This window comes from Peromyscus californicus, unplaced genomic scaffold (genome assembly GCF_007827085.1).
Source record: "Peromyscus californicus insignis strain IS unplaced genomic scaffold, ASM782708v3 Scaffold_5__1_contigs__length_169319896, whole genome shotgun sequence".
Taxonomy (NCBI): Eukaryota; Metazoa; Chordata; class Mammalia; order Rodentia; family Cricetidae; genus Peromyscus; species Peromyscus californicus.
In genome coordinates, this window is record NW_026294573.1 from 44,941,923 (window position 1) to 44,958,561 (window position 16,639).

Below are 16,639 nucleotides of genomic sequence, written 5' to 3' on the forward strand. Positions count from 1 at the left end.
GGGAGAGATTGCTCATTTGCCTGTTTGTAGACTGACTTGTGTGCCTGGTACACTGTCTGGAAGCTGGAGATGCTCCGGGATCAAGGATACTCACAGTTACCCCTCTCCTCCATTTCCTTTTCCTCTTTCCTCCCTTCTATCCCTCCCTTCTTCCTTTCCTTCCTTCCTTCCTTCCTTCCTTCCTTCCTTCCTTCCTTCTTTCTTTCTTTCTTTCTTTTTCTTTCTTTCTTTCTTTCTTTCTTTCTTTCTTTCTTTCTTTCTTCCATTTTTGGAGACAGGCTGGCCTTGAACTCTCCTCCCACCTCAGCCTCCTAAGAGCTGGGGTTCCAGGTGTGAGTCACCGTGTCTGGCTAGAATAACTGCCGTTCTTGACACCCAGAGCTTGTCTCTAACAGGGCTCAGTCATTAGAACGAAGAGGGATGAGTATTTTGGTAGGAGAGCTGAGATTGGCAAGGCACAGTGGGAGGCACCAAGCCAAAGGCAGTGTCTTTGTTCAGAACACAAAGTGAGGAGGAGCAGGAGGAGGTCAATATCCATGGCATGGAATGGAGAGAGTGAGAAGGAAGCTGAGGCGTGATGGAGCTGGGAAAGGGAGCTGGTAACAGCAAGAGGCCCTCATCTGTGACGGGGGCGCACAGGACAGGGTTCTAGCAGGCTACGTTCATCTTCTCTCCCAGGAGTGCTGCAGGGAGCCCCACAGTCAGCAGTTGGAGAGAAGGGACAGCGGCATTAAGAGGCCTTCAGACTGGACATGGCCCTGAGTCGGGGTGCTAGTCTCATTCTCCATAAAGACCTAGAGAAGACACCAAGTCTCAACTCCTACAAGGTCCCAGGAATAATGTCCAACACCATGCCTAGGCCCACCCCAGACCTGACCCTTGCTCCTCTCCCAGCACATGGCTTGGCTGTCACTTCAGTCCTTCATCCAGCTCCAAGTCCTGACCCGGAGGGGGTCCCTGGCCTAGTGTCTAATAACATCTCCAGCCCCAACGTCAGCGGAGCCACGACTCCAGCCTCCATCCAGATCAACAGCTGCTCTGTGGACACTGCAGACCAGAGTTTGAACTACATCTCCAGAGCTGACTCAGCAGGGACTCTCCATCCAGACTCACAGCCCGTTGGAAGCCCCAGCTCTACACAGGCTGCTATTTTAAGTCCAGAGAATTCTTCTAGGCCATGCTCTGAGGATGCCCCCAAGTCCCTTTCAAACAAAGTTTCTGATTTGGGTCACAGTAACTCTAATCCATCCAGGCCCGAGCCAAACCTATTTGTAAGGGCTCTTTCCAGAGATGCCCTGGTCCGGAGTCAGAACATCTCTAGGCAGGGCTCACAGGTGCCTCTTCTTCTAGCCTCCAACACTTCTTTGGACCATATGCGCTCTGGGAACATCTCCAAGGTGAACTTGGGTACAGTCTCAAACCCAAATGAGTCCATCGCATTGACTTCACGTACTATTTTTGCATCTGTTTCCAAAGAAGCCTTGAGTGCATCCTGGAACACAGGCTCCAAGGGGTCCATTTCCAGCAGTCAACCCAGGACCGATTTAAATGTGACTGTCACTCGGGCTTCACGTGTTAGCCTGATTCCTGGTTCTAGCGAAGGTCTCAGCTTGCACTCAAGTGCCCGAGCACCCAACTCCACTCTCTCTCCATCTTCCTGCATGACACTGATCCTGGGCTCTGAGTCTCTGAGCATGGACTCCAGCTTCATGGTGAGCGACACCTCCACCTTGACCCTGAGCAGCCAGCGAGAAGATTATTCTGAGGACAACAGCATCCGCACCATGCCCCTGGAGAGGAGGTTGGGGAAGTGGGACAGCCTGCAGGGTGTCACGGCTTTCCGCAGCCCTCCTGAGGGTGAGTAGGGAAGAGGAGGTAGCCTAGAAGGATTATGTATTCAGAGCCACAAGGCAGGGTGGGCAGTGGAGAGGAATGAGAAGGGAGCAGATGCACTCACGACTCACAGCACAGTGGCAACCATGCTCTGGCCAGCACTTTGGCCAGCTGTATGACTTGGGAGCTACTCAGCCTCCTTGAGTGTCAATTTCTTTAACTGTAATATGATAATTTTTTTTTTTTTTTGACAAGGTCCCACTGTGTAGCTCTGACTGGCTTGGAACTCACTATGTAGAGTAGGCTGGCCTCGAATTTACAGAGATCCACCCACCTTTGCATTCTCAGTGCTGGGATCTCAGTGCTGTTCCACCAGGCAATGATCCTTCCGTTCTATCTAAATCCTGAGTCAATCCTGTAGATGTAACCGTCTTATTAAATAAGAAACACAGAGCCAATTGCAGAGTTAAAAGCCCAAGAGGTCAGGGGCACCACCATCCTCTAGTCATAGGCCCCATTCAGAATGTCTTACTCTTTTACATAAATGTTAGCCCTGACTCCCTAGGCTGGCTTGGCCAGAGGAACAGGGCATCTTTAGGCTTAGCATGATCTCCTCTGCAGAGATTTGAAGAATCCACTCCGGCCCTGATCTCTGGAGGCAATGCCTCCTTCCTGATACACAGGAGGGTCTGTTGCTGTGCATTCTCTCAGTTGGTATTTCTTCCATATTTTTTTGGAGACAGGGTCTCGTGTAGCCCAGACTGGTCTCAAACTTGCTACATACTGGAATGATGAACCTGAGCTTCAGATCCCCCTGCCTTCACATTTCAAGTGGAGAGATTCCAGGCATGTGCCACCACATCTGGATCAATCAATAGTTCCTTTTTTGTTCCTGTACCAATGCCATATTGTGATTATGCATGTGTGTGTGTGCATGTGCGTGTGTGTGTGTGTGTGTGTGTGTGTGTGTGTGTGTGTGTGTGTGCATATGTGTACAGAGGTCAATCTCAGATGCCACTCCTTAGGAGCCATCCATCTGTGTTTTGAGACCCACCAGCACCTCTCACTGGCCTGGAGCTCACTGAGTAGGCTGGAGGCTGACTGGCTAGGGAGCTGCAGGACTCACCTGTCTCTGGCTCCCCAGCACTGAGATTGCAAACACAGACTAAAATATGGGCTTTTTCCTTGGTTCTGAGGATTGAACCTAGGTTCTCGTGGTCGTGTTACGAGCACTCTACCGACCGACCGAGCTATCTCCCCAATCCTCCTCTTGTGGTTTGAGAAGTTATCATGATGTCTAGGCAAGGTGGTACAGGATGTGATCCTGGCACTCAAGAGGTGAAGGCAGAGAGAATAAGAGCATATGGTCTGCCTGGGTTATATATAGCAAGTTCAGGACCAGCCTGTGTTACGAGACTGTCCCAACAAAGTAAAAAGCAATCAGGCAAACAAACCCATGGCTTTGTAACTATGTATGCATATCTGCCAAGGTGAGAAAGCATTCATAAAACCCCACTCAGAGTCACTAGCCATTGGTAAACGTTCGTTCCTCCATACACTTTCATTAACTGCTGTAATATTTATTTATATTTGTTTATTTACTTACTTATTTTTGGTTTTTTGAGACAGGGTTTCTTCGTGTAGTTTTGGTGCCTATCCTGAATCTCGCTCTGTAGACTGGGCAGGCCTCAAACTCACAGATATCTGCCAGGCTCTGCCTCCAAGTGCTGGGATTAAAGGCGTGCGCGGCCACTGCCCAGCCCCACTGATGTGATTTTGAGACAGGGTCTTGTTCTGCAGTCCACACTGGCCTCAAACTTGAACCCCTTGTCTCTGTCTCCCAGGAATGAGGTCACAGGAGCATGCCACACCTGCATCTTGAAGACTTTAAGTTAATTAATAAATTTTTTGTGCTAAGGATTGAACCCAGGGCCTTGGACATGTTACACAAGTGTCCTGCTCACTGAGCTACATCCCAAGGCTTTCCATTTTTTTTTTTTTTTTTTTTTTTTTTTTTTTTTTTTTTTTTTTTTGGTTTTTCGAGACAGGGTTTCTCTGTGTAGCTTTGCGCCTTTCCTGGATCTCGCGCTGTAGACCAGGCTGGCCTCGAACTCACAGAGATCCGCCTGCCTCTGCCTCCCGAGGCTTTCCATTTTATATAAGTGGAGTTATATTATTTGTGACCCTTTGTGATTATTTCTAAGTCTCACTCCTCCTGTGGTGTGGGCCAGCCCTTCACTCTTTTTTGGGGGGAGGGGTTCGAAACAGGGTTTCTCTGTGTAGTCCTGGCTGTCCTGGAATTTGCTCTGTTGTCCAGGCTGGCCTTGAACTCAGAGAGATCCATCTGCCTCTGTCTCCTGAGTGCTGGGATCAAAGGCTTGTCTCATCACCGCCAACTCAGCACTTCATTCTTTTTTTTTTTTTTTTTTTTTAAGATTTATTTATTTATTATGTATACAGTGTTCTGTTTGCATGTATCCCTGCAGGCCAGAAGAGGGAGCCAGATCTCATTACAGATGGTTGTGAGCCACCATATGGGTGCTGGGAATTGAACTCAGGACCTCTGGAAGAACAGTCAGTGTTCTTCCAGAACATCTCTCCAGCCCCAGCACTTTATTCTTGTGTCTGGAAGTGTTCTTTCCTGTGGATATCTACATTTTGTTTATATCTATTTGTTACCTCTTGTATATTATAGAGGGACCAGCCTTAATATTATACATCCTGGGGGCTCAGGAGAGAGAACTACTAACGGTGAGGACTATTTTCGGGAAATAGAATCTCAGCACACCAAGCTCTTTAGTCCATTCACTTTAATTCATCATCCGTCTCTAGCTTTACAGTTACATACCCAAACAATCACAATCCTCCCCTCCACCCAGGTCACCGGGCCTGAATTTCCTCAGGCAGTGATTGTCAGGCTTCCAGGGTCAAGCTGAGGGGTGATAAGAATCACAAAGAGGGGCAGTAATTGTTAATTATCATTTGCAACCCAAAGGGGAAGTGACTAATGAATTAACTAAAGGCTAAATTTGGGTAATATCTAAGAAGAGGGATCTTATGTGCACAACTATAATCTTAAACGTGATTGGTAGAAAATGTTAAAAATCTATAAGTTGCTAGGTCAATGGGAGAAAATAAAACTGCCTTCTTTTTTCCTGTGGCTCCTATCTGTCCACGCTATCTGCCGTTTTTCTGCAGGGTGGGGGAAAGTGTACTCAGTCACCAGGCAACCTGTGTACAGCTAGATGCCTCTGGTGATAGTTAAGGGGGAGATCTGGAACTAGAGGTAAGATTCGGGAAAGGAGGAAGTTAAGCACATCTGCCAGGGCTTCTCAAATGGGGAGTCTGGACGCTTAAGTTTGTTCTTAGAGAATACAGAGGTATCTCTGATAAAGTATTCTCCTCCATCTGGGGATGAACCTGGCTGGATGCTGCCAATGATGATAATTACAGGGAGGCTTGAACTGGGGTTCTGGCTGACCATAGCTGTCAGCACAGAAGGTTCTCTAAATATTCCTAGAAGTGGTTAGGTAAGAAGTTAGAGGTCTATAAAGTTAGTAAGGCTGTAAGAAGGAAGGGTCCGAGCTAAATTGGGTAAAGCTATTACTTAACATCCACCTGACCTAGGCAGTATCTTCTTGTGGAATTGACCTTAAATCGGGAGACTTGCATGTGGACTGTTATTACTGTTAGTCCTTGGAAGTGGCTAAGGGAGATAATCTGATTCCAGAGGAAGCCTTTCCTGAGTCTGTTCTCCAAATACCTGGAATGCGTATGTCCAGAGAGTGATCAGTCCACATAACTGTTAGCCCTTCTTAGGGAAAAATCAATTGGGAAAACTATGAAGGCACATATGATTTTCATAACAGAAGACAACTGATACATAACAAGCCAAGTAACACCAAAAGCTCCTTGGAATTTGGCTTCCTCTGGAGGAATTCCTTGATCCCTCCAGGTAGTGACTTTGCCATAACCAGCTGAGTTCTTATGATATATTCCTGTGGCCCGCAGCAGTTACCAATTATTTCTACCTCAAATTCGGTCCTTTTTACTTTTGGGAAGCATGGAACCAAGGAAACTGATCCTTGATTGACCAATCGAGCAAGGCGTGATCTTGCTGTGCAGCTCAGACTAGACTCTAATCTCAGTCTTCCTGCCTTAGTTTCCTAAACGCCTCTGTGCCCATGTGAAGATGGCTGGATGTAGGAGAAGCAAGGAGGAAGGCTCACAGACCAGCTTCCTGACCTGTTGACAGTGGAGAAGTCATAGAGATGAAGAAATGAGAGGAGAGACAGGCTGAGGAAAGGAGAAATGCTCGGTCTCTTCTGAGAACCAGCAGAAGATGGCTGGGAATTTCTTTTCGTTCTTTTTACTGTTTTCCTGGTTGTTCTCACAGCAGCTGTTAGCCGTCATGGTGATGGTGGTGGTGTGTGCGCTCAGGACGTCAAGAGTTAGCATGGAGATGGAGTGTGATAAAGTTCGAGGCTGTCTGGCAGTTAGAGTTCAACTGGTTTGGGCTGGTCCACCTGAAGAGACTGTTGGCCCACAGACAACAACCGAAGATAAGCCAGATCAGGGCAGGATAGAAGCTCAGCTGAGTCACCTTGGCAAGGTGACGTACTGACGCATTTGAGTTTCCTCTGTATTTTTCTCTCGCTCTGTCTCTGTCTCTCTGTCTCTGTCTCTCTCTCTCTGTGTCTCCATCTTCCTCTCTTTCTCTTAACAGACAGGGTCTCTTGTACCCTAGACTGGCCTTGAGTGCCCTTGAACTTCTGACCCCTCTGTCTCCCACCTCTGGAGTTTGGGGATTACATACATGGACCAGCACACCTGGTTTTGTATGGTGACGATCATACTCAGGGCTTTGTACATGCTTGGGAAGCATTCCATCAGCTGAAACACAACCGCAGCCCTCTGTTGGCTATTTAAAAATTTTAAAGTTATCTTTATTGATTGATTGGTTGTATGCCACAGCACATGTGTGGAGGTCAGAGGACAATTTGCAAGAGTCTGTTCTCTCTACCATGTGGGTCCCAGGATTGAACTTAAACTATCAGGCTTGGAGGCAAAACCTTGACCAGCTGGGTCATCTCACTGGCTCCCTTCCAGTTATTTTAAATAATGCTGCTATTGCCAGAGTTAGGTAGGGCAAAGGCCTGCATCTAGGAAGTCCCAATGAAGTGTCACGACACTTTCCCAAGAAATTTCAAGTCGAGCAGCCATGAAGGCAAGAAAGGAGCTTTATTCTCAAGGAAGCCCATGGGGAGGAATGAAAGTCTCATGGGCTGGGACTTGTCTGGGTGCTCTCAGCAGTTTTAATGTTCCACAGGGATGGAAAACAAAGGTTTGGGTTGGGAGAGCTGGGAGTTTCCATGGTGGGAATCCAGGTCTGCTTGGGCTGGCCACAGTCTGGTTGATAGTTACTTCCTTCATTATCTTAGGAACCAACCGCCATGCAGAGAACTTGGTTGGTGCCGAGAAACTACCCTGTTGTGTGGGGTGGTTTGGGTCCTTTATCTTAATATCTTTGTCAGGCCTGGAGTTACTGGGACTAAGGTAACTGTAGGGAAGAGAGACCAAGGAGAGCCCGGAGGGGAAGCGGAAACAACATGGAGCTGCCTGTGTCAGAGACTGGACCTTTCTGGTAGCAGAGTCCCTCGCCAGGGGACAGGTGTGAGGCATGTCTGCCTTTTGTTTTCTTTCCTCCGCAATAACAGCTAGCTTTTAGGATGCGGAATGACATTCTTATACACTGACTGGCCATTTGCATGCCTTCTCTGGAGAGATTCTGTTCTGAATCCTTCGCCCATTTTGTTTTCCCTCCCTCTCTCTGTCCCTCCTCCCCTTCTCCTTTCCCTCTGGGACAGGGTCTCACTCTGTAGCCCAGATAACCTGAAATCCACTAGGTAGTCTCCATTGGTCTTAGATTTGCAGCAATCCTCCTGCTTCAGGTCTTCCAACTGCTGGGATTACAAGCATGAGCCGCCATGCTTGGTTTTAATTTTTTAAAATTATAAAGTAATAGAGCACTTGCATAGTATGTCCAAGACCTGCAATTCTTTATTCAGAGGGGGGAGAGAGAGGGGGAGGGAGAAGGAGAGAGAGAGAAGAAGAGAGGGATAGAGGAGGGAGAGAGAGGGAGAGAGAATTTTTAAAAATGTATACAGGGTTTTGCTCTGTAGCCCAGGTTGTCTGGAACTCATGATCCTTCTGCGTTAGCCTATTGAATTCTGGGATTCCAGATGTGTGCTACCATGCCTGAGTCTCTGTTCACTTTTATTGGATATACCTAGAACAGTGTGGTCACAGAGTAGGCCCATACTACATGTGTGTCTGTTGTTATGTATGTATTCGTGTGTGTGTGTGTGTGTGTGTGTGTGTGTGTGTGTGTGTGTGTATGTGTGTGTGTGTTGGAGGTGATTGAACTCAGATCCTCGTGTCTGTATGGCAGGCACTTTACCAACTGAACCATCTCTCCAGCTCTTTAAATATTTTTTTGTTCGTTAGGTATTTTTTTTAAACATATGTATATATGTGGTATATGTGCATGTAGGTGCCTGTTCACGTGTGTGTGGGTACACATGAGTTTTGATGGCTGAGGCTGACATCAGGAGTCTTTCCTGACTGCTCTTTATCTTATTCATTGAAGCAGGGTCTCAATTGAACACGAAGGTTGCCTATATGGCCAGTCCCGCTAACCAGCTTGCTCCTGGGATCCCCTCTCCACCTTCTGAGACTCTGACTGGCAGGCCGTCATACTCACCCTGCATCTGTGTGGGTGCCAGGGATCTGAACTCAGCGAGTGCTTTATCCAGGAAGCTGTCTTCAGCCCCTTGATGTTTTTAATATGATTTTTTAAAAAAGGCTTACACACTTGTCGAAAGCACATCATTAAAATCTTTCTTTTTCCTGAATCACTTGTTAGTAAGCTGCCAAGTGGTGCCCCATCACCCCCAAATTTTCAGCACATTTTTTACCAAAAAAAAAGGCACAAAATATAATCACCGTAAATAAAGCATTAATATTTATATGTCGCTCCACCGGATTCTCACACCCTATTCAATCAAGTGTGGCCAACTCTCTCAGCACCGTACTCTTAGCTCTGGTTCCGGTTCAGAATCTTGTCATTCTGTCTGTCCTGCTCCGCCTCCTTCTGTTCTTGGTCTTCCCTGCCTTTCTTTTCCTTGATGCATGTAAGATTGTGGGCTGGCACGATTCAGGTCCTGCAGCGCTGGCCGGAGTAGCTGGGAGCCATAGTGGCTTTCTCTCTCTGCGCCCCTCTGAGGCTCACGGTTTTCATTCTTTTTTTTTTTTTTTGGTTTTTCAAGACAGGGTTTCTCTGTGTAGCTTTGCGCCTTTCCTGGAACTCACTTGGTAGTCCAGGCTGGCCTCGAACGGTTTTCATTCTTGATGGCTGGTCACCCCATTGTCTGATAAGAGGCCTGCCCGGGGGCTCTCCACTGGACAGCATTGTTTTCCCTTGTAATATCTTGTGGTGAGAGGGCTTTGAAAACACATCATTATCCCACTACTCCGAACTTCCAACTTAGGGGTGTGTTTCTTTGTGTCGTTTTCTGGTTTATTTAAGGGCTCTAAACCAGTTGCTCTCATTAGTTATGCTGATAAGATTTCCTTAGTCTGACCAGCAGAACTTCCTCTAGGTAAACACGTATGTTCTTCCATTTACCTCTGAGCCCTCTTTCTTGCTTTCTGGGGCCAGATGTCCCAGGCTCATCCTAAACTTCCCTGGGACCTGCCATTTCTCCCAGGAACCTTGCTGTTTTCAGTGAAGAATGGTAGTTAACAGTCAATGTCTTGTACCAGTGTGTCCTCTTCCCTGTGGTTAGCCCTCCAGCAGCCTCTGGCAGTTCAAGATCCCCCTGAATCCCAGCTCTCCCAGACCCTGGTGCCTGTGACCTCAGATGGATAGAGATCTGTTCTCCTCCAGTGTCCCCTTAAACAGAAGGCTTTTATTGGCCTTCCTCAGCTCAGTACCCATCACTGGTCCTGTTGGTTAGGAGAATGGGACACTCTATATTGGCCAAGCTTGGGTTGCAGACCAATCCCTCTTTGCAAAGGAGAATGGGTGGGGTTTGACCTAATTGCTGGGAATAGGGACCTACAGGAAAGACAGGGGCTCTTTCACCCAAAGCAAGGTAAGGGATCTGGGCTGAGAAAACAGCAATCAGCCACTGTAACAAGCCCTGAAGGACAGGCACAGGCTATGCTGGGGGGACACATATGTTTTCTCTTATCCTGGGGGCCAGAAGAGGCCTCTGAGAGAGGCGGCAGGCAAGGTGAGGCCTAAAAATGGGATCCCTGGGGAACAGCAGCTGGAGTAGAGAAAACCACCTGACCACGAGCTTGCCTGGAACTGGACAGAGGCCAGTATAGACACAGCCAGGGATGGAGGAGAGAGCAGGGAGATAAGCTGGGGAGGTGGACAGGGAGACTGACCAGGCAGGGCCACAAGAGCAAAATCAAAGACGTGGAGTATCACTGAAGGCTTCTAGGGAGGGTCCGTGGCACGAGCTAATTTGCATTTTTCCAAGCTTTGTTGGTCTGGTGAGAGAGAGTGAGGATTGGAGGGACCCACTGGGGAGGTGAGATGGGAATATGGCATCCTGAGGGCTCCATGCTCTGCTTTTTCCTCTCTCACTGAACCTGTGATGTGCAGGAACCTCTGAAGATGTGAAGGTCAACACGCCAGAGAAGAGAGAGGATGAGAAGGAAACAGCTCAGGTATGCTCAACCCCATGCCCTCTTTCCCCTCCCTCCTCCTTCCCCTCCCCCATCCCGCCCTCCTTGCCCATCCCCCTCTTTTCAGGTGGAGTCTTGGTAGTTAACCTTGCTGGTCTGGAACTTGATATGTAGAACAGGCTGGCACTGAGCTTGTAGCAATCCTCCTGTCTCTGCCTCCGGAGGGAGGGGTGAGACACCAGGTGTGTGCCACCACGCCCAGGCCAGGGGTGGCCCCGCCCACCCCTCTGCGGCATCTCTTCTCCCTCCGGGGAACTGTGTGCTGTCTGAAGTACTGAGGGGTCACCGGCTCCTCTGGTTGCGCGTTCACCTCCACTGGAGTTTCCTTTGTGCCGCTGTGACCAAAAGACCGGACAGTTTAAGGGAGAAAAGGTTTATTTTGGCTCAGAGATTCAGAGGGTTTCCGGCGGTCACAGTCCGGGGCGCGGGGGAGAACAGCTCGGTTTATGGCAGGGGGAGTGGGTGGCAGACACCGCACATCCAGAAGACCAGGAAACAGCGATAGTGAGGCAGAAAGAGGACCCTATTCCCGACACCCTTGCGGGTGACTGACTTCTAGTCAGGCCCTACCTCCTACAGGCTCCACAGCCTCCCCTCATAGCGACACCAGCTGCGGATGGAGCACTCCAAACACAAGCGTGAGGGAGACAGTCTCTCCGGCTAGAGTCTTCCACAGGCCAGGGATCCTAGTCCGTCCTACAGCTGAGCCTTCGGAGGCCGAGCAGTGCTCAGCCTGCAGTAGGTTCTAAATGAAAGTCTTTAACACCTGAATGCCTTGTGGGAGGGACTCTGAAAGGGACAGATAGGCTAGAAATCGTTTTACTGAGTAAGTAATCAGGCCTAACCCAGGTCTGGGCTGTGCAGCTGAGAAGGCCAGGCCAGCAGGATTAGACATAAGCATGACACAAATGTGGATGTGGTGGGATGGGTCTGGGGGCAGGGGCAGTCTCCACCTCTATAGAATGGGCCCAGCGAAGTTGAAGTGAGGCCCTTCCAGACCCAAGCTCAGTGCTCGTACAGGGAAGGCCGTCACCGCCATCGTTCAGTGAGCTCGACAGGGCCCTACAATGTGCAGGATGCTAATTCTAACTCCAAGCACAGAAAAGCAACCTGAAATTTCATTCTGGGGAAATAGACATTTGCCCTTGTTCTTGAATAAGCCTGAATGTCCACTCGTATGAGCAGCCATCTCTGAATATTCATCCTAAACTGACACCCTTCTCCCTTTCCAAACTGAGATTAATAACCCCAAGCAGTTTAGTTCAGTGCGCTGCTGGGGAGGGGTAAGGATTTGCAGGGTTACCTTCTCCAGGCTGCAGTTTGATGGGACTCAGCCGGGTGGTTCCTCCGCTCTACATTGTACAGACAGATCTCTTAGGGGACTGAGACTTGCCAGGCTCCCTTTCTGCATGGGCTCATCCCTCCTTAGTCTAGCCTGGGTTTCCTTCCAGCATGGCGTCTGGGTTCCAGAAAGGAAAAGCGTGCCCTGGGACAAACCCTGACATCCGTCCCTTTCACAATAGTCTGAGTCAGAGCGCAAGGAGGTTCTGTCCACTGATGGGACAAGTCGAAAAGAACCTGTGGCCATTAACCTTCCATAGTCTGCAGCAGATCAAGGTGTCGTTTTTTCCTCACTGTGGAATGTGAGGCTGTTCGTTTCCTGCGATTTTGTCTTCCTCCTTAAGATGAAGGGAATCAGTGGGTTGACACAGGCTGATGTGTGCCCCATCTCTCGGGTAGCAGAATGCCTTAATCTGATTGGAATTTACCAAAAGGCTTAGAAGAGGTGTTACTACTGATGGTAGAATTTCAGGTTGAGGTGTATGGACCCTTTCCATCCTCCTTTAGTTGACTAGAGAGGGAGGGGTGCTTTATTGCCCCTCACATCTGGTCTTCCAAATGCATACTTCAGGAGCCATCTTCCCATCCCACCATCAAGGTTTTTCACTAATCTTCATCTTCCCAGATACCCCCTGCAGAAACATGTCCCTTCTCTTGGGTTGTGATAGTTTTAGTTGTCAGTTTGTCACAACCAAGAATCATCTGGGAAGAGAGTCTCAGAGAGAGTGTCTAGACCATGTGTGTACATCTATGAGGGATTATCTTGATTACATCAGTTGAGTACCTGCCCATTATGGGTAGTATCATTCCCTAGGCAGGGATCCTGGACTGTCCTGAGAGGGGGGAAAAAGGAGCTAAGCACTTGACTGCATGAATTCTTTGCTCTCTGCTCCTTGTCTATGGATGTCATGTGACCACTAGTCTAAAATGTCTGTCCTGTGACTTCACCATCACGATGAACTGTACCCTGAACTGTGAGCCAGAATAAACCCTTTCTCCCTTAAGTTGCTGTTGTCGGGGTATTTATACTTGTTTATTTACTTTGGTTTCTTTGAGATAGGGTCTCCCTGTGTAGCTCTGGCAGTCCTGGAACTCGCTCTGTAGACCAGGCTGGCCTCACAGAGATCTGCCTGCCTCTGCCTCCCGAGTGCTGGGATTAAAGGCGTGCACCACTATGCCGGGTTTTGTTAGGGCATTTTATCACAGCAATGGAAACCAAACCTAGACATGGGTCAATGCCGGGGTTGGGTGGTTGGGGAAGAGCTATGTGTGCTAGGTAGCTAGAGGGTGCTGTATACACTGCCCAGATGGATGGCAGGACTGAGGGAAAGTCTCACTCTGTGGTTCTGCTTCCCACGACCCTGCAGGGAGAGAACAGCTTCACTTTCCAGAAGAATCAGGATGAGACGGAAATGAAAGAGAAGGAGACAACAATGAAGATGATGATGGTGCGGGAGCCACAGGCGGGGCTGTGGTACTGGGGTGGAGTTCCCGAGTCCGCCCATCAGTGAGACAGCTGGAGGGAGCTGGGAAGAGGACAGGAGCAGGAGGCAGGCCTCTTGGGCTTGAGGCTAAGATCTACCCACCTTTTACTGCCCCCACCTGCCAAGAGGGAGTATGAGCAAGCCATTTCCCTTCTCTGAGCCTCACTCTTCCCATCTCACAAATGGGTGAGATTATGCTTGTAGCTTTGCTTGTGGGAGGACACGACCCATTAGCTAGTCCATTGTGAAGTCTGTGCAGCTGAGAGCAGTTATTATCGACCCTCAGAGACCCCTCCGGATGGGCAACTTAAGAGGGTTCCCGAAAGCAGCCTCCTCTTAACTACCCATTCGGATGAACTGGGCACCACTCACCACGGAGGCTTACACAGTTACATTTGGCTTTGTGGTCCTTAACGAGAGAAGGGGGTTAGGGGGCCTAGCTCAGACAGCAGTGTTGGCCTCATAAGGAAAAGTTCCGGAGTTCCAACCCCAGAACACACATGAAAAACAGGCATGGTGACTGAGGAAACATACAGTCACTCCGGCCAATCAGACCAGCCTAACTGACCAGCTCTGGATCCCAGTGAGAGCCCTTGCCTCAAAAACCAAGGTGTGTGGCTCCTGAAGAATGGTACCCCTGGCCTCTGTATACATGTGCGCGCGCACGCACGCACACGCACACACACACATACACACACACACACACACACACACACACACACACACACACACCTCACATACACATCTGCCCACACGCAAGGCATAATACTTAACTTTAACAGACATTAATTGAACACCTACTGTGTGCAGGTGTCAGATGAAAAGTGAGAAGTAGGAGGATGTTTGAGAAATTCGACTGGACAGCTTTCAGGGGCCAAGCCTGGTGCTTCTTACTTGGGTCAGTTCCATGGTTTAGCTGTCAGTCACCAGAAAGGCACCGTGGGAACCACCCTTACCAAGCTCTGCACATGGGATGATATACAAATCAGGGTGCTGAGTGTTGAGTGGTCTTGGCCTGCATGACCTGCTGTCTGAGCGTGGGAGTCAGCCACAGCTGGCTCTCACTGGCTCTGTGCTCCCCACCCAGAAGCAAATTCGGGAGGAACCCCTGGATTCCCTTTTGAGCCCTGCCCGCCGGCAAGCCATGGAGATCCTGACGCAGCTGAGGTATCCGCCGCTCTTGCCTCTCTCTTCCAAGCTCTGCCCCTTCTCCCATGCCTCTGTCCATTTGAGCCTTTCCCTCTCCCCCTGCCCGGTCCTCACAGAGCATGTCACCTCCACACCCTCGCTCGAATCTCATCTTATCCCAGGTGGCCTGGCTGAGTCAGATGCCCTCTTCCCCACTGCATTCTCAGGCCCCTCCTCACTCCACCCCCTGCCTCCTCTCCTCTCTCGCCCAGTCACACCAAGCCTATCCTGAATGTGCGGGAGAGGGTGGAGCTGGTGAGCACCTGTGCGCGGAGTGTCTTCTCACTGCCCTCTGTGCAGGCCATGCAGGAGAAAGATGAGGCCAAGGCAGAAGTCATCCAGGTGAGCGGGGCCCTCCTGGTGGGTCTTTAGGTTGGGGACATCCCCAGAAGGGACAGCTCACAGGGATGCGTAGGGGCTTTCTATAGATAGTCCACCCCCCCCCACACACACACACACAACACACTCCTTGGCTGTTGGCCTGGAATAACTCACCTGACCTGTGTCAGTCTGAACAGGTGCTGGATAACTGTTCAGCAACTGAGTGAACTATTGCAGTAGTGGCTCGCCAGGAGGGCTCTGTCCACTTGTAAGTCTCGTCCTGTATCAGGGAGGTAGACAGAGGCTACAAAGTCACAGGAAGGGGCCAGGATCGGAGGGTAGGACTGAGGATGGGGCCATATGGAAGAGGATTGGGGAAAACTGGGCAGAGACCTGGAGGGACAGCACCTTAAAGGGGGCGAGCATCATTAAACCTCTGCAGAGTTATTCCTAGAGGTACCAGTGAGGGTGGGGCTTAGCTGTAGGATGCAAGGAGAGCTAGGGCCAGGCGGGAGGTTGAGTGAGAGGTTGAGCTCAGCTCTTTCGGCCAGCCTTTCTCTCAGCAGGCATTCACCACGCCCCTCTCCACATCACGATGGTAGTTTTGCAGGGGTGTTGAGGGTGGAAGAGAAGAGTGCTATCAAAAAATCAGTCAAATGCAAAATCTCAGGGGGCGGTCAGTGCTACAAGCATAAATTGTGGGGTGCCAAAAAGAGTATGGATGAGGGACATGGCCTAGGGAGGATAGGGGATGTGGTGATTTCCTGAAAGAGGGGGGCGTAAAGAGCCTGTACAGAACCCATGCCAACTGCCGGGATAACAAGAGGCCGTGTGACTGGAGCTTGAAGGGTGAGACAGGAACTCTGAGAAGAGAGCTTAGAATGGTAGGAGTCAGACCACACAGACAGATAGTCTCTGGGTTCTGGCTTCTCAAGTTGGCACCCTGAGAGACTCGGGCCAGAATCCTTGCTGTGGAAAGCATCGGCAGCCCTCTCGTAGTTATGAGTGTTGCCAGCAGAGGGCAGTGGTACCTAACAAGCCGCAGCAGTGGGCAGGAAGGAGGAGGTAGTTAGCTGGAGGGCTGGCTTGGTGGTTGTAGTGTCATCCTAAGGGCCGCTGGCTCTAGAGTGTAATTAGGAAGCTGGGACAATGACAACCCAGGGGATAGACTTGGGGAGCCAGCAGAAGGAGAGCAGGTAAAAAAGAGAGGGTCAGCCGGGCGGGCAGTGGTGGCGTACGCCTTTAATCCCAGCACTCGGGAGGCAGAGCCAGGCGGATCTCTGTGAGTTCGAGGCCAGCTTGGGCTACCAAGTGAGTTCCAGGAAAGGCGCAAAGTTACACAGAGAAACCCTGTCTCGAAAAACCAAAAAAAGAAAAGAAAGAGAGGGTCTTCCCGGAGCAGTTTGAACCCACCACTCAGCTTTGCCTGTGCTCACAAAGCAATTTCAAGACCATAGTATGGGCAAATGGTGAGGAACCTGGGCAGGGGAGAGGTGGCTTCCCTAAGGGTCACCTGCAGATCTAGGTGGGTCTAGAAGTAACAGTTTAGCCAAGCGGCAGAGCACTTTGGAGAGGGGAAGAGCCGGATGGGCCTGGCAGTTCTCCAGCTCTAACAGTCTTGGGAGAGCTGACCCTTTGTTCCCTGCTGTGTGACCTTGGACAAGTGCTCCTGGATTTGTAAAGTGAGAAAAACAATTTAAAGAGAAAGCGAT

General features: G+C 49.8%; 1 protein-coding gene across 1 annotated transcript in view; it reads left to right on the forward strand.

Annotated features, from left to right (window-relative positions):
* The first annotated feature begins 667 nt into the window (after positions 1-667).
* Positions 668-16,639, forward strand: part of Mroh7 (maestro heat like repeat family member 7) — a 44,239-nt gene continuing 28,267 nt past the window's right edge. The window contains exons 1-5 of the mRNA XM_052717405.1: positions 668-1,857; positions 10,511-10,575; positions 13,302-13,382; positions 14,506-14,585; positions 14,819-14,948. Of these exons, the coding sequence (XP_052573365.1) occupies positions 753-1,857; positions 10,511-10,575; positions 13,302-13,382; positions 14,506-14,585; positions 14,819-14,948 (1,461 nt within the window). The 5' untranslated portion in view covers positions 668-752. The remainder of the gene's footprint in view (positions 1,858-10,510; positions 10,576-13,301; positions 13,383-14,505; positions 14,586-14,818; positions 14,949-16,639) is intronic.